The sequence below is a fragment of the Saccharomyces eubayanus genome, chromosome XIV (genome assembly GCF_001298625.1).
Source record: "Saccharomyces eubayanus strain FM1318 chromosome XIV, whole genome shotgun sequence".
Classification (NCBI taxonomy): domain Eukaryota; kingdom Fungi; phylum Ascomycota; class Saccharomycetes; order Saccharomycetales; family Saccharomycetaceae; genus Saccharomyces; species Saccharomyces eubayanus.
Window position 1 is genome coordinate 473,549 of NC_030973.1, and position 16,223 is coordinate 489,771.

The 16,223-nt window shown below is 43.1% G+C and overlaps 11 protein-coding genes across 11 annotated transcripts; 8 read left to right on the plus strand and 3 right to left on the minus strand.

Annotated features, from left to right (window-relative positions):
- Window positions 1-51: 51 nt before the first annotated feature.
- TPM1 (tropomyosin TPM1) lies at window positions 52-651 on the minus strand (the record flags this gene model as incomplete). The annotated part of the gene is made up of 1 exon (XM_018367672.1): window positions 52-651. One exon carries the CDS (start codon window positions 649-651, stop codon window positions 52-54), a length of 600 nt encoding a protein of 199 aa, XP_018219796.1.
- Window positions 652-1,239: 588 nt separating this feature from the next.
- Window positions 1,240-2,421, plus strand: NIS1 (Nis1p; the record flags this gene model as incomplete). Its single annotated transcript, XM_018367673.1, has 1 exon — window positions 1,240-2,421. The coding sequence occupies one exon, from the start codon at window positions 1,240-1,242 to the stop codon at window positions 2,419-2,421; it is 1,182 nt and encodes a 393-aa protein (XP_018219797.1).
- A 413-nt stretch (window positions 2,422-2,834) lies between these two features.
- APJ1 (Apj1p) lies at window positions 2,835-4,457 on the plus strand (the record flags this gene model as incomplete). The annotated part of the gene is made up of 1 exon (XM_018367674.1): window positions 2,835-4,457. The coding sequence occupies one exon, from the start codon at window positions 2,835-2,837 to the stop codon at window positions 4,455-4,457; it is 1,623 nt and encodes a 540-aa protein (XP_018219798.1).
- Window positions 4,458-5,086: 629 nt separating this feature from the next.
- Window positions 5,087-6,850, plus strand: MKS1 (Mks1p; the record flags this gene model as incomplete). The annotated part of the gene is made up of 1 exon (XM_018367675.1): window positions 5,087-6,850. One exon carries the CDS (start codon window positions 5,087-5,089, stop codon window positions 6,848-6,850), a length of 1,764 nt encoding a protein of 587 aa, XP_018219799.1.
- A 306-nt stretch (window positions 6,851-7,156) lies between these two features.
- On the plus strand, window positions 7,157-8,029 carry IMP4 (snoRNA-binding rRNA-processing protein IMP4; the record flags this gene model as incomplete). Its single annotated transcript, XM_018367676.1, has 1 exon — window positions 7,157-8,029. The coding sequence occupies one exon, from the start codon at window positions 7,157-7,159 to the stop codon at window positions 8,027-8,029; it is 873 nt and encodes a 290-aa protein (XP_018219800.1).
- A 302-nt stretch (window positions 8,030-8,331) lies between these two features.
- MLF3 (Mlf3p) lies at window positions 8,332-9,693 on the minus strand (the record flags this gene model as incomplete). Its single annotated transcript, XM_018367677.1, has 1 exon — window positions 8,332-9,693. One exon carries the CDS (start codon window positions 9,691-9,693, stop codon window positions 8,332-8,334), a length of 1,362 nt encoding a protein of 453 aa, XP_018219801.1.
- A 261-nt stretch (window positions 9,694-9,954) lies between these two features.
- Window positions 9,955-11,685, plus strand: MSK1 (lysine--tRNA ligase MSK1; the record flags this gene model as incomplete). The annotated part of the gene is made up of 1 exon (XM_018367678.1): window positions 9,955-11,685. The coding sequence occupies one exon, from the start codon at window positions 9,955-9,957 to the stop codon at window positions 11,683-11,685; it is 1,731 nt and encodes a 576-aa protein (XP_018219802.1).
- Window positions 11,686-11,888: 203 nt separating this feature from the next.
- RNH201 (ribonuclease H2 catalytic subunit RNH201) lies at window positions 11,889-12,812 on the plus strand (the record flags this gene model as incomplete). The annotated part of the gene is made up of 1 exon (XM_018367679.1): window positions 11,889-12,812. The coding sequence occupies one exon, from the start codon at window positions 11,889-11,891 to the stop codon at window positions 12,810-12,812; it is 924 nt and encodes a 307-aa protein (XP_018219803.1).
- A 261-nt stretch (window positions 12,813-13,073) lies between these two features.
- LAT1 (dihydrolipoyllysine-residue acetyltransferase) lies at window positions 13,074-14,522 on the plus strand (the record flags this gene model as incomplete). The annotated part of the gene is made up of 1 exon (XM_018367680.1): window positions 13,074-14,522. One exon carries the CDS (start codon window positions 13,074-13,076, stop codon window positions 14,520-14,522), a length of 1,449 nt encoding a protein of 482 aa, XP_018219804.1.
- A 330-nt stretch (window positions 14,523-14,852) lies between these two features.
- TOM7 (Tom7p) lies at window positions 14,853-15,035 on the plus strand (the record flags this gene model as incomplete). The annotated part of the gene is made up of 1 exon (XM_018367681.1): window positions 14,853-15,035. One exon carries the CDS (start codon window positions 14,853-14,855, stop codon window positions 15,033-15,035), a length of 183 nt encoding a protein of 60 aa, XP_018219805.1.
- Window positions 15,036-15,500: 465 nt separating this feature from the next.
- On the minus strand, window positions 15,501-16,055 carry RPL16B (60S ribosomal protein uL13; the record flags this gene model as incomplete). Its single annotated transcript, XM_018367682.1, has 1 exon — window positions 15,501-16,055. One exon carries the CDS (start codon window positions 16,053-16,055, stop codon window positions 15,501-15,503), a length of 555 nt encoding a protein of 184 aa, XP_018219806.1.
- Window positions 16,056-16,223: the final 168 nt, after the last annotated feature.

Below are 16,223 nucleotides of genomic sequence, written 5' to 3' on the forward strand. Positions count from 1 at the left end.
GAACAAAGAACCAAGAACAAAGAACAGCGATGGAAAAATAAAAAAAGCAGATCACAAGTTTTCTAGAGATGCAGCGATTTCGTCCAATTCCTTCTTGGCCTCTTCGTACTTGGCGGTCAGTTCCTCGTTCTTTCTTTCCCATTCTTCTCTTTGCTCTTCTAAAGCGGCGACTCTTCTCTCCAATTGGTCCGCCTTCAAGTCGGATTCCCTCAACTTTTCGGTAGTCTCCTTCAGCTTGGTGTCACTTTCCTCCAAGTCGTCCTCCAACTGTTGGTTTTTCTTGGAGTAGTTGTCGTTATTGGACTGCAAGTGGTGAGAGTCCTCGGACAATTGCTTAGACTCGGCCAATTCCGCCTCCAACTTCTCGATCTCGTCCTCCAACTGAGAGTTCTTCACCGCCAATGACTTGATTTGGTTCTCCTTCTCGACGTTGTCCTGCTCGGTCTGCTTCGTCTCAGAGAGGCCAGCTTCCAGCTTCTCGATTTCTTCCTCCAATTGCTGGTTCTTGACGGTCAAAGACTTGAGCTGGTTCTCCTTTTCGACGGTTTCCTGCTCGAAGTCCTTGTTCTTCTCTTTCAACTCCTCGTACTTCTCCTGCCATGACTCGGCCTCCAATTTCAAGTTGCTTAGCTTCTCTCTGATCTTATCCATTGCTACCTTCCCTAGTGTGTGTGAGTTTCTGTTTGCGTTATCTACCTACAGCCCTATCTGTAGCTGCTCAGTGCAAGAAGGAAACAGAACCTTTTCTCGAGTATGCTGTGATCTGTAACATATTTCCGTTTCTCGCAGGCCGCAATATGGTGTGCTGATTTTTTATTCGAGGCCGCTACCCGGAGAAATAATTCGTTACCCGAATAACCAGGGTAACTAGAAGCAGGGTAATACCGTTAGCGCCGTGCGATGGCTGGTATCTTTATTATTTATTTATTTTTTCATTTCCCGTTCTGATCTATTTTCATTTTTTTAGCACTGGATGACAGCAAATTATCAAGAATACACTGGGTTGCGTTAGATTAGCTTCGATAAATGCTTGGTCCCGCAATGGCGTTGAGTCCGGTGACGCCCCTCGCCGAGTCAAGCACTGTGTATGTATGTGCAGGCGTACGCGTTTGCATCCGCGTTTCAGGTTCTTGTAGAAACAGTTAAGACCTTTGTATTTGTTGGTTGGTGATGCTCTCTTTTCTTGTCTGGCAAAGTTCAGTACTCTTGGAAAACACCTTTACCATACGACCATAGACGATGAGTGTGGAAGGAAAAAGAACAAGGAACGGGTCGCATCCTCTCCGGGCAGTAAGCGGGTTCACCACCAAGGGCTACATACATGCGTTGGTGGATTCCACGTCGAACTCGAACTCGAACTCGAACTCGAACTCGAACTCGAACTCGGACAGCAGGGTACCCCTGGTGCAAATATCAGATGACTCTCACATAACGCACGATAGCTTTAGGCTGTATACAGACCAGCGCGAGGCTTCGCACTTGAGGAACCGTAACATCAACGGGGCAGGGCAGGTGGACAACACCGACGTTATGGACCAGTTCTCTCAATGGTCCAGCTACAAAAGAAGCTCATCCCCTCACAATACCGGTGAGAAACCTATCCGACACGTCTCACAACGTAGAACAGACTTCACTAGCAAGGACGAACTCTCCAAGTTTAGCAAGAACCACAACTTTATCTTCCACAAGGGCTTCTTGAAGAGGCAACGCTCCATCCGCAGAGAAAGCAGGCAAGCCAAGGTACGGTCAAGATTCAGAAACAAGAAGGAGCTGACGTCTGTTTTGGACTACGTAGAACTGGAACAAATGGACATCAGAGACGTGCTGCCCTGCCACTCGGTGAACATGCACGCCGTCAGAAACATCACCAGCTCGACCCCAGCGGTCACCGCCGTTCCAAGACTGAGAAACCAGATTTACACTATCAACGCCAGTACTCGCCCACTACGTTCTAGAAACCACTCTATACGCAGGAAACTGCCCAAATCGCATCCGGTTCCGCGCCCCATAACACCCACGACGACGACTGCACATAATCCAACGCCGCCAACAAAATCCACGTACAGAAAAGGCGTGAGACGGTCCAACACGTCTCCAGGTGTGCTGTACCATCCAAGAACTAGGGGGGTAAAGAACCCGAACTCGCAGGCAAGGCAGCAGCAGCAACTACTGCTCAAACTATGGAAGGAATACTTGATGCTCGTCGTCGCCCAAAGAACACAACTCCGCCTATCGTTCCTGTCCTCCCCGGGCTCGATGTCCAACCAGAGCTCCCCCCGGTCATCTAACGCCAGCGACCTAGACATATCGCTTCTGTCCACCCCGACAAGGCTCTTCCACACAGCAGGCCATACAAAGAGCGACCCTATAATTATACCAGATGACCGAGACGACAATATCCACAGCAACAGGGCCTTCTAGGTGAAACAAGCTGCCCGCCCTTCCCTTCAACTACGTAACCTAAATAATATTAGATTGTATTTTAATCACGTAATATTCTTCAGTCTATGTTTCCCCCCGCCCGCATTCTTCTAGAACATTACCGAAAGCAAAGGAAAAAAAGAAAACGGTGCATCGGATCTGTAGACTAAACAAGCAAGAACACTTTAATCATCCCTCCCCCAAATGTACACGCTCTTATGAAAGTTTTAAAATAGCGAATAGCAACTAAGAACGATATATTCAACGTATACCAGTGTATACCGTGAATAATTGCTTTCTCAGTAAATAATTTTTTTTTTTCTTTTGAAGAAAGCCCCACGTTAGATTAGCAGGTTCCTTACCTTTATTATTATTTTTTGTTTTCACTATCAGGGTATACAGTAGTACCGAGAATGCAGCATAACACGTCATTATATGACTCTTTAAACGTTACCACTACTGCATCGACATCGGAAATCAAAAAAGCCTACAGAAACGCTGCATTGAAGTACCATCCTGATAAAAATAATCACACTGAAGAATCCAAGCGGAAGTTTCAGGAGATATGTCAGGCATACGAAGTCCTCAAAGACAATCATTTAAGATCTCTTTATGACCAGTACGGTACCACGGACGAAGTGCTTATCCAAGAACAGCACCAGGCACAGGCGCAAGCACAAGCTCAAGCTCAAGCGCAGGCGCGACAGCAGCAGCAGCAGCAACAAGCCAGCGTATTCAATTCATCCGCAGGCTTTGACACGGGAGGAGTGACTTTTCCGGACCTGTCTCCAGGTAATCTTTTTGCGCAGTTCTTCAATAGCTCTGCCAGCGCCTCCTCCAATGGTTCTAAAAATAACTTCAGCTTCAGCCTTAATGGCAGCTCTACGCCCAACTTCCCATTCGGCAACGGCGGAGGCATGAGTAATTTGCAATCTCCACCATCGAAATACGGTTCCGATGATGATGGACATCATTTACATAGAGGTCCCGATATCAAACACACTTTGAAATGCACATTACGGGAACTCTACATGGGAAAAACTGCAAAATTGGGCCTGAACAGAACAAGAATTTGTCACGTCTGTGAAGGACATGGAGGCTTGCAGAAATGCACGTGTAAAACATGTAAGGGCCAGGGTGTTCAAACGCAAACCAAGCGTATGGGGCCTTTGGTACAAAGTTGGTCACAAACATGTGCTGATTGTGGAGGTGCCGGTGTATTTATTAGGAACAAAGATATCTGCCAACAATGCCAGGGCCTTGGTTTCATCAAGCAAAGGAAAATTCTACAAGTCACTGTTCAGCCAGGTACAAGTCACAACCAGCTCATAGTGCTGACAGGTGAAGGTGACGAAATTATTAGCAAAGGAGGCGGTCATGAAAAAGTCATACCGGGTGATGTTGTCATTACCATATTAAGACTAAAGGATCCTAAATTCYAAGTCACTGATAACTGCAACCTAATCTACAAGAAATGTAAAGTCGACTTGATGATCAGTTTATGCGGAGGTATCGTTTACATCGAGGGACATCCTAGTGGTAAATTAATCAAGCTCGATATCATACCTGGTGAAGTACTTAAGCCCAATTGCTTCAAGACTGTCGAAGGAATGGGTATGCCTAAGTTTATTAATGGAGTTCGAAGTGGATTCGGTCATCTGTACGTCAAATTTGATGTGGGCTATCCGGAGAGACTGGAGCCTGAAAATGCCTTGAAATTACAGAAAATTCTGGCCCAAGATAAATACATTCAGGCTGAACAACAAGCCTCAGAAACCACGGATGCTGACTGCTATTGCGATTTGGAAAAATCCTACCACGCTGTAGAAGAACACGTCCTAAGCAGTTTTGAGGCCCCCGATATGAGTAATGAAGTTATTGAAAACGATGACCTTGACGATCTGAATCATGAGAAAGATACTCGTAAAAGAAATAATCACCGATTCGAAGAAAGCGCTAATAATAATGAAACGAAACGAAATAAATATTCCTCTCCTGCCTCCGGTTTCTATGACCATGACATCAATGGATATTGAAGGCTACATGTTGGCATTAATCGCACACAAAAATTTATACATTTTGTATTTTTTTTTCTATTTTACTATTCTACGTACAAGGACATTCCTACTCTTTTTTAACAGTAATAAGATATACCTGCTTGCATTTGATAGGAAGAGAATATAATCGGGTTAGAAACATTGAGTGGGCTCCTGGCACCGTAGTCGTTCCAGCCCTAGCCCTTTATTAGTTTTTTTTTGCTTTGTATCGTTGGTTTTTATCTTTTTTCTATGCTTGCCAAGAAATCGTAAGAGGGTACTTTACAGAAAAGCAAAAAAATAAACGTTTAGAATGTACATGCGATTGATATAGAGCAGCAAGAATAGTACACTAGAGACCATTTTTACAAGTGATCACCAAGATATTCTTTGCTTCTAGCAGTAGGGATTTTATGGCCCAGGTGCTTTTTTTTCTTTCTTTTTTATTTTTACTTGAATGATCTGAGTATTAAAAAAATATACAAGTTAATATACGTGAAAACGAAGCTAGCACAACCCTTCAAAGGACGAACGAAAGAATACGGAGTCTTCTGATTGTTTCTCATCTACTTAAGCAACATTACTAATAATAATTTCCACAATCTGACTTCATTGAAAAGAATCTGATTATGTCACGAGAGACATTCGACATACCGAACATAGGTAGCAACAAGTTCTTAAAAGTCACACCTAATTTATTTACACCAGAACGATTAAATCTATTTGATGATGTCGACCTTTATCTTACGTTAATAAAGGCATCCAAGTGTGTTGAACAAGGAGAAAGACTGCACAATATAAGTTGGAGAATCTTGAATAAAGCTCTTTTGAAGGAACATAATATCAATCGACCCAAAAAGAGAGATGGTGTGAAAAACATTTACTATGTCCTAAACCCAAACAACAAGCAGCAAATAAAACCTAAACCGGTTGCTGTAAAACAGTCACCATTAAAAAATGCCAGTGTACCTCCCACAACAGTAAAGCAGAACGTTTTGGCTCGACCCATGACATCACCAGCCATTGCACAGGGTGCCCACGATAGATACGTGGATAACTCCAATATTACAAACAACGATGTGAAAAATGATTTCATTTCAAGCAGACAATACTCAAAATCTACCGCATCGGGATTATTTTCAAGTTTCACAGACAAATATCAAAAAATGAAGAACGTGAACCATATTCCCAAAAAAGAAGAGCCACAAACTATTATTACTGGATTTGACACGAGCACTGTTATCACCAAGAAACCATTGCCACCAAGGCGGTCAAGATCACCCTTCCAGCATGTGAGAGATATGAGCATGAACTCTATAGATAATGAGACTTCCAAAAGCACCAGTCCAAATTTTGATAATGCGGGAAGTAGAAAGTCCTCCCTTCCTCAGAAGGAGTCTCTGTTTGGAAGGCCAAGATCCTATAAAAACGATCAAAATGGGCAATTATCGCTTTCTAAGGCATCTTCCAGAAAGGGGAAGAATAAAATCTTCTTCAGTAGTGAAGATGAAGATTCCGATTGGGACAGTGTCTCAGATGATTCAGAATTTTATGCAGACGAAGATGACGAGGATTATGACGACTATAATGAGGAAGAAGCGGACCAATACTATAGAAGACAATGGGACAAACTTTTATTCGCGAAAAACCAACAAAACCTTGACTCAAGAAAATCATCTGTTTCCTCGACTAACACCATTAACTCGAACACATCTCACGATCCGGTACGAAGAAGTCTACTGAGTGGACTATTCCTTAGTGAAGCAAATAACGGTAGCGGCAGCAACAACCACAATAATGCGCATAACGAATTTAATTCTAGAAACGCTTCACCGATACCCCAGCTCTCTCATAGTAATACCGGCAGCCAGCCACAACAGAATCTAGCGAATGCTAATGGCATGAAACAACAAAAGCCCTCTTTGAAAACAAGCAATGTGACGGCCCTTGCATCGTTATCTCCGCAACAGGGAACTAACATTGGGCGGTTGCCGATGGAAATTCAAAAGGACTTTAAGAGTAATAGTGGATCCAATCACCCGTATGAATCTAATGCTCCCCTAACGGCGCAGACCATCTTACCCACCGCCTTATCTACACACATGTTCTTGCCAAATAATATTCACCAACAACGAATGGCGATGGCCACTGGAATGAATCAGCGGCATCGCTTCCCGAGACGTGAGTCGATGGATATTCCATCCAAAAATAGGAACACAGGATTTTTAAAGACAAGAATGGAAATTTCTGAAGAGGAGAAGATGGTACGTACCATATCAAGGTTCGGCAACACAAATGCTGCAGACAATAATGAGAACGGTGATGACGGTGCCGCGAAGCAGAGTAAACAAGAAACGCTGGAGGCTACCGAAGATAGTACAGCACGAATATGATTACTAAACCAAAATAATTTAGATACAGTATTTAAAGAAAAAAAGAGATAATGTCATATTTTTACGTCCATATTGTAATATGGGTATTTTGTGAAGATTATAGTATTTTCCCGGGTAACTATATATTAAACATTTGAGAATAAAATTTTTTTTTCATCTAGGAAAATGCGATGAGATGAGAAAGTATCGAAAATGCATATATTAATAGAATAAGAAAGGTTTTCGAAACAAGATATTTAGCTGTGGATTGTGACTTAAGTTTTTACGAGATAAAAAGAAGAACTAGAAAGAGAAAATTAAACCAAAATGTTAAGAAGACAAGCTCGTGAAAGAAGAGAGTATTTATACCGGAAAGCGCAAGAATTACAAGATTCTCAACTGCAACAAAAACGTCAAATAGTTAAACAAGCGTTAGCCCAGGGGAAGCCGTTACCCAAAGAACTGGCTGAAGATGAAGCCCTACAAAAGGATTTTAGATATGACCAAAGTTTAAAGGAAGGTGAAGAGGTAGATGACGTACAAATTGATGACGAATATGCTGCGACGAGTGGTATAACAGATCCAAGAATTATTGTTACAACATCCCGTGATCCAAGTACCCGTCTGTCACAATTTGCCAAAGAAATCAAACTCTTGTTTCCAAATGCCGTTAGACTAAACAGAGGTAACTATGTGATGCCAAACCTTGTGGACGCTTGTAAGAAGTCCGGTACCACGGATTTGGTAGTATTGCATGAGCATAGAGGTGTCCCAACATCTTTGACTATATCGCATTTCCCACACGGACCCACTGCACAATTTAGTTTACACAATGTTGTTATGAGACATGATATAATAAACGGTGGCAACCAAAGTGAAGTTAACCCACATCTGATATTTGATAACTTTACCACCGATTTAGGAAAAAGAGTTGTCTGCATTTTGAAGCATATGTTCAATGCAGGACCTAAGAAGGACTCCGAAAGAGTTATCACTTTTGCTAATAAGGGTGACTTCATTAGTGTCAGACAGCACGTATATGTGAGAACTAGAGATGGTGTAGAGATAGCAGAAGTTGGGCCAAGATTTGAAATGAGATTATTTGAACTGAGGTTAGGAACTTTGGAGAACAAGGATGCGGATGTTGAGTGGCAATTGAGAAGATTTATAAGGACTGCCAATAAAAAAGACTACTTGTAGATTTTTATAGATGTATAAAGGTAAAGAGAAATCGCCGAGGGCTTTATATATATAAGTCTGGTATGGTGTTTTAAGAAAATAAATGTCTTAAAATAGAAATGGTATAAGAAAAAAAAAATATAACTGCACAAAAAAAATGTACATACAAGCTAATATCAATTTTGAGATGTTTTTTTTTTTTTAATGGGTTTATCAATGTATCTGTGTATATCTACATAAAAAAAAAAATCAACCATATGAAGACGTAAAACCAAAAGAACAAAACGAACAAAAGGGAGAGGGGGAATGAATAAATTGATGTGTTAATTGTTTATATCGGATGAAAATCCACTGTTTGAGACTTTTTTCTTTAGCACCTCGCTAACTTTTTCAGTTCTTAATTCGTTATCTGAGGCTAAAGTATTAGATGACGATACGAATGAAGGATCGTTCGATAAGGACGTAGATTTAGGCATTGTTGCAAATGACGACGATGACGACAAAGACACCTGATTTGCTATTTCTGGATTACTCGCTAAACAAGTTGCACTTGAACGTAAGGATGAAGCTGGGCGAAATGAGGGTTCTAACATGTCCATTGCTAAATCTTCCTCCTCTTCGCTGTCACTTGACTCTATTTCAAATCTAGGGTTTCTCCCGATATTTGTAGTAGGTTCTGTGTTTGATAAAGCGGGTTTTCTTTGTAGCAGTATTGACGACGACTGATTCGGAGGTGATTTGGAGGCATTGGTAGAGTAACGTCTTGCATTCTGCTGTGGAGACACGTAAGGAGAACCGGATGGAAATTCAGTACTTTTGGTAAAAGGATTRGAAAATGTTGTTGTTGCTGATGATGAAAAAGAAGGTTGAGGTTGAGGCTGTTTGAGAATAAAAGGGCATGAATTTGGCTGACATTTTAAAGATGGTCTATTTGAGGGGGCATTATTTGTTTGTGTGAGTTTTTCATCGCTTAACATATCGACATAAGAGTAAAACCTCAGGATTCTGGATTTCGGTTCGCCGCTTGCTGTTGTCATTCCAGTGTTGTTAACATTATTTAGAGCTGGGCGAGCACCTGCTGAATGAGAATAAGATCTTGAAAGCTTGAGATCTGGAGAAACGGGCGAAGAGACCGATGGGAGGGTGGCGCTATTTGTTCTAGCCAATAAAGCCAGATTTAAGCCGATGGTGGAAGAAGGTCTTCTCGAATATACCATGTCGACATCGGTCAGGTCGGTATTTTCATCGTTCACTATCGAGCAACTTGCGTCCAAAGCTGGGGCCACCGAGTTCTCCAAAGTACGACGACGACTGTGATGGTGATGCATATCAGAGATCGGGTTCAAGACGTACTCTTGATGTGCCAGCGAGCTGGTGGTGGAGTTCGACGCCGACCTGGAGTTGGGCATCACGTTATCTAGGGGAGACAAAACATTGTTGGAGTTCTTCCTCGATGACGAGCTCTTCGTCCTGCCGCCTGAGATGGGTATAGGAGAAACAGTCTGTAGGTTGTAAAAGCTGTTGGATCTTGAACTACGAGCTGTGTTGGACCTCGAACTACGAGCTGTATTCGAAGCGGAAACCGGGGGTGCAAAGAACAAATCGTTAGAGTTTACGTCTTGCACGGTTCTTTCAAAAATGAAGGAAGGGTTACTCTTGTTCGAGTTCGACTTGTACACACACATACCCTCTTGTTTTACAGTAGATTTGGCGGCCCTTGGGTTATTGTCGAGTGTCTTTCACACTCCTGTCATAAAATACCTCGAAATGCCAAAAGATTAGTATATGATACTTGTGATAAAAACGGAAGTCAATCCCCTCGGCGCCGCGGGGTGATCTTCGCCGAGATAGCTTAACTAAGAGAAATAGTATAACGGAGGCAGCGCTAGCGTAACGATGGAGGTTTGGGGCATTGGCGTCAGGACGGTGATGCTGTTTGATTGCTGATGAATTGGCTGTTGAGAAGAGGCACTTGGGCACTGGCGCCCGCATGGTTGCGGTGCCGGTGTCGTAGCGGCAGCAGAAGACTGTATTCGCTAGCACATGAGGTCGACACAAGCAAGATGGAAGCTACCAGGAGGAATGCTCAAATAGTGAAGAACTTGGCCGGCTACTACCCTTCGGTTTCACAACCGGCGCTGCGTGAATTATGTCGTGGGTATAAGGAGGTCAGTATAGATGAGTTCAACGAGAAATTCCTGGACAATCCCTCGGTTTTGAACCATAAGGACAATCCGGACTGGTTGTTTACCATTAACGGCAGGATCAAGAGCATTAGGTTTTCGGGCCAGAAAATTGTGTTCATTGATTTGTACAGCACAAACAATGGGCTGAAAAATCATTCGAAACTGCAATTGATCTTGAACTACAGCCAAATCAACGGGAGTGACAAAGACGAGGTGCAGTTTCAAGAGCATATGAGCTTTTTGAAAAAGGGCGACTACATCAAAGTGTTCGGATACCCCGGGTTTTCCCAGTCTAGGCTTAAGATGTTATCCCTGAAATGTAATAGGCTGCCCATAATCTTGTCAGCTTCGCAACTACCTTTACCTTCCAAATTGAATGACGAGGCTAAGATCAAGTCCAATAGAGTGATCGATTATCAGTTAAATGGTATTCAGGCGTTGCTGGTAAGAGCGCATGTCATCAAGCTTTTAAGGAAGTTCTTGGATAATAAAAATTTCGTGGAAGTGGAGACCCCCATACTGTCATCAAAATCGAACGGTGCTATGGCAAAGCCCTTCATAACGTCCTCCAAGGACTTCGATCACTTGGAATTGCGTATTGCGCCAGAATTATGGTTGAAGAGACTCGTTATCAGCGGCGTGCAAAAAGTGTATGAAATAGGTAAGGTCTTCAGAAATGAAAGTATTGATTCCACACATAACGCCGAGTTTTCCACTTTAGAGTTTTATGAAACGTTCATGTCAATGGATGATCTGATTGCAAGAACTGAGAAACTGTTCAAGTTTTTGATCACAAACATGCAGAAGTTCTTTCAAGATACGCATTTCCCCGTTCCTAAAACCTTTGATGAGCTGCACTACGCGTTATCCAAGAATGATTGGAAGTTTAAGAAGGTCGAGTTTCTACCAACGCTAAAGAAAGAACTCGGTATTGACTTAATGGCCCCCGAACTCGATATCAACAGCCCTAAGGAGATCTTGAGAATTTTGCCGAAAGACGTCAAAGACGAATACTTCTCCTCCGCAGAGGATCTAGAGCAGCTTTCTTCACTACAAATATTGAATAAACTATCAGATGTTTTCTTGGAGCAACGCTATTGCCGCTCGATACTACCCACTATAATATACCACCAACCTACAATTCTATCGCCTCTGGCCAAGACAGACTCACGCAATGACCGAATCACCAAGAGATTCGAAGTTTTCATCAAGGGGAAGGAATATATAAACGCCTATGAAGAGGAAAACTGCCCACAACTACAACTAGAGAAGTTCCTACAGCAAAAGCAAATCAACGAAATGACGGGAAACAAAATCGAGACTTTATCACCGGTCATAGACCACCAGTATATCGAGTCGATGAAATTTGGTATGCCCCCCACAGGTGGCTTTGGTCTCGGTATAGATAGGCTTTGCATGCTCTTCTGCGACAAAAAAAGAGTCGAAGAGGTCCTGCCCTTTGGTTGTGTAGATGATGTAAACAGGCAGTGAGGCGCAGAGAACAGGCAATGCTTCTGTAAATAAAAAACATATCCTGTACAAATGCAGTATTTCATACCTTTTTTTTTTTAGTATATTGATTATGTTACGCGAAAATTTCATCATATAATAATAAATGCGTAAATATAAATCACTGGTGACATCGTGAAAAAACAAGACGACAAAGACACCCTCATACGCATTGCCACTACAAAATGGTCCCTCCCACGGTAGAACCATCACTGGACTCTGAATCCACCAAATCCTATTTCTCACCGGTCCCGCCACAGCTCCTAGAACAGAATGACTCGCCCGTGATAATGGGTATCGATGAAGCTGGGAGAGGGCCCGTGATGGGACCCATGGTCTACGCCGTAGCATACTCCACACAGAGATACCAAGACGAAACGGTGATCCCCAATTACGAGTTTGACGACTCCAAAAAGCTGACTGACCCCATCAGAAGAAAGCTGTTTGCCAAGATGTACGAAGACAACGAGGAACTAACCCAGATCGGCTACGCAACCACATGCATCACGCCGCTAGACATCTCGAGAGGCATGAGCAAGTTCCCCCCAACAAGAAACTACAACCTCAACGAGCAGGCGCACGACGTGACAATGGCTCTGATAGATGGCGTGACGAAGCAGAACGTCAAGCTGGATCACGTGTACGTGGACACTGTCGGACCGCCAGCGTCCTACCAGAAGAAGCTGGAGCAGCGCTTCCCAGACATCAAGTTCACGGTCGCCAAGAAGGCAGACTCCCTGTACTGCATGGTCAGTGTGGCCAGTGTGGTCGCCAAAGTTACCAGAGACATACTTGTCGAATCCCTCAAGAGAGATCCCGATGAGGTCCTGGGCTCTGGCTACCCCTCCGACCCAAAGACCGTAGCCTGGCTGAGGCGCAACCAGACACGCCTCATGGGGTGGCCTGCCAACATGGTGAGGTTTTCGTGGCAGACGTGCCAGACCCTCTTGGACGACGTTAGTAGAGAAAGCATCATCATCAAGTGGGAAGAGCAATACATGGACAGCAGGAAGAACGCCGCGCAGAAGACCAGGCAGCTGCAGTTGCAAATGGTGGGAAAGCCTGCGAGGAGGAAGACGCTCAGAACCCTGGACAACTGGTACCAGTAACCGTCCCTGCACGCACCTACATATAATAATATATACGATTACATACATGCTCAATAGCAATACCTTGTACGACTCATGTATATCACCGCCGCTTACTAACCGTGGAGCGTGACCGGCCCCCCCGCGCTCCGCAAAGAACAACAGGTCGAGGCAAGCGGCCAACAACAGCTACAAGAGAGGCTCTTGTGACCTTATCAGCGCAGAATCCAGTTCTTGTTGCTGTACACATCATCCAGCATACACTACATATACCAGCGTACCATGTCTGCATTTGTCAGGGTGCTTCCAAGAATATCCAGGAGCTCGGTGCTCACCAGATCATTGAGATTACAATTGAGATGCTATGCATCGTATCCAGCGCACACTATCATTGGTATGCCCGCGCTGTCTCCCACAATGACCCAGGGGAATCTGGCCGTTTGGAGCAAGAAGGAAGGTGACCAATTGGCCCCCGGTGAGGTGATTGCTGAGATTGAAACCGACAAGGCTCAGATGGACTTCGAGTTCCAAGAAGATGGCTACTTGGCCAAGATCTTGGTCCCGGAGGGTACCAAGGACATTCCCGTCAACAAGCCCATTGCCGTCTACGTGGAAGACAAGGACGACGTAGCAGCTTTCAAAGATTTCAAGTTGGAGGACTCAGGCTCGGATGCGAAGACCAGCACGAAGGCCCAGCCTGCTGAGTCACAGGGGGCAAAGAAACAGGATGCGCCATCAGAAAAGGCCAAGTCTCCTGCTCCAGAGGCAAAAGAACGCACTACCGCCGCTCCTCAAGGTAGAGTCTTTGCCTCTCCACTGGCTAAGACGATCGCTTTGGAAAAGGGTATTGCCTTGAAAGATGTTCAGGGCACAGGCCCCCGTGGTAGAATCACGAAGGCTGATATTGAGTCATACCTGGAAACATCTTCCAAGCAATCTTCCGTTGGTGGAGCTTCTGTTACTGCTTCGGCTGCTTCTGCCGCTCCACAGGTTGCGGCCGCTGCTGCTCCATCAGGCACTTCCACAGCATCATACGAGGATGTCCCAATCTCRACCATGAGAAGCATCATTGGAGAACGGTTATTGCAATCCACCCAAGGTATCCCATCATACATCGTCTCGTCCAAGATATCCGTCTCTAAACTTTTGAAATTGAGACAATCCTTGAATGCCACGGCAAACGACAAGTACAAACTATCCATCAACGACTTGCTAATCAAGGCCATCACCGTCGCGGCCAAGAGAGTGCCAGACGCTAATGCTTACTGGTTACCTAACGAAAACGTCATCCGTAAATTTAAGAACGTCGATGTCTCTGTCGCAGTGGCCACCCCAACAGGTTTGTTGACCCCGATTGTTAAGAATTGTGAGGCTAAGGGCTTGTCGCAAATCTCTAACGAAATTAAAGAACTAGTTAAGCGTGCTAGAATAAACAAGCTGGCCCCAGAGGAATTCCAAGGCGGCACCATCTGTATCTCCAACATGGGTATGAACAATGCTGTTAACATGTTCACCTCGATCATCAACCCACCACAATCTACGATCCTGGCAATCGCTACGGTCGAAAGAGTCGCCGTGGAAGACGCCACCGCAGAAAACGGGTTCTCCTTTGACAACCAAGTTACTATAACAGGGACCTTTGACCATAGAACCATTGACGGCGCTAGAGGTGCTGAGTTCATGAAAGAATTGAAAACTGTCGTTGAGAATCCTTTGGAAATGCTATTATGAGGTTATAATTGTTTTTTTGAATACGTATCTTAGAGAAACCCCTGATTTTTGTTAATTGTATATAAAGAAGAAAAAAACACACTCACATACGTATACAATATATTGAAACTCTTCGCTTGTCTGACTTTTATATTTGTTTTATTTCAGATCGGTATTTACATCACGTCCAACGGACGCCAACGGCTTTGTTTTTTCGTCTCACTTGAATTAGGCTGAAATTAACAAAGGAGCAAGAAAGTGGTCTATAATAAATAGCAGTAATCAAAAGTTTGCACTGGTAGCGTCTCTCATACTCCGGAATCACCAACAATACACACTACTGAATCTATAATGAATTTTCTACCATCTTTCATTCTAAGCGATGAATCCAAAGAACGTATTTCCAGAATCTTAACTTTGACTCATAATGTAGCACATTATGGCTGGATTCCATTTGTTTTATATTTGGGTTGGGCTCACACACCCAACAGACCAAACTTCCTTAACTTGTTGTCCCCATTGCCAAGTGTTTAAACACGAAGGCTCGGTACGACTTGGTTGGAAAGGGAAAGTTGCTTATAAATAATCATAGAGCCAATATTTTCCATCCTCCAATTTTCGGATTATTTGATCATTATTGCAAATAAAACAACATTGTCATGTATATAACTACATATATATTAAATATAAGAATTTCTTAAAACAACATTAATGTTATCCTATATCATTTTGCTTCTCCAAAATAAAAGTGTTAAAACAAAGAATAGATACATTATAATATCTTCCCGCTGCTATTTGTTCAGTTGCATGCTGCGGGTTTGTCAGAAAAAATCTGATCAATTAGAATTTATACCAGTGTTTTAATATGTTTATTTATCTGTTATTGATTATTATTTAAAATGTGAAACAAAATAAATAAAAATAACTAAAAATGTAGGGTGGTTTTGTTGTTTTGCAAAAAATAAAAAGTAAGATTGATTACAAACTATTTCATGAAATTTAGTAACCGAAAGAAGCTAATTGCTTAGCAACGTCGGATTCAGAAGCAGCAGCAGAGGCAGCGGAGACCTTCTTGGCGAAAGCTCTCTTCTTAGCGTAGTATTCAGCGGATGAAACCTTTCTCTTGTCTTCTAATTTGGCAACAACGTCTTCGTATTTCCAACCAACAGAAGAGGATAATTTAGCCAAAGTGGTGAACTTTCTACCTGGCTTCAATCTCAAAACTCTCAAAGCTTGAGGAACAACAACTCTCTTCTTCTTGTCGTATGGAGGTGGGATACCTTCAAAGACCTTTAAACGTTCCATGGCAGCCTTACCACGAGCGGTCTTGTGGGAAACCATACCACGGATAGCCTTGTAAAGAATTCTAGATGGAGCTCTGAAATGGAATGGACCACGGGTCTTGTTGAAACGAGTAGCCTTTCTCAAGTAGTCGTGGTACTTTAACTTGTTTCTGAAAAATTCACCAGAAATGTTCAAAGCTTCAGTTCTGACGACAACAATCTTTTGACCGTTCAATAGTTGCTTGGCAATAGTGGAGGCCAAACGACCCATCAAATGATCCTTAGCTATAATAAAAAAAGGGGGGGAAGTATGTTAGTAAATGATGAGCTTGTTTTATTATTTGTTTTCTTTTCAAAATAAAATTGAATACAACTGGAGCCGAAACACCAATTAGAGTTTTTTGGTTTATCTTAACGTGACGCGCCCTTGGGCTTTATG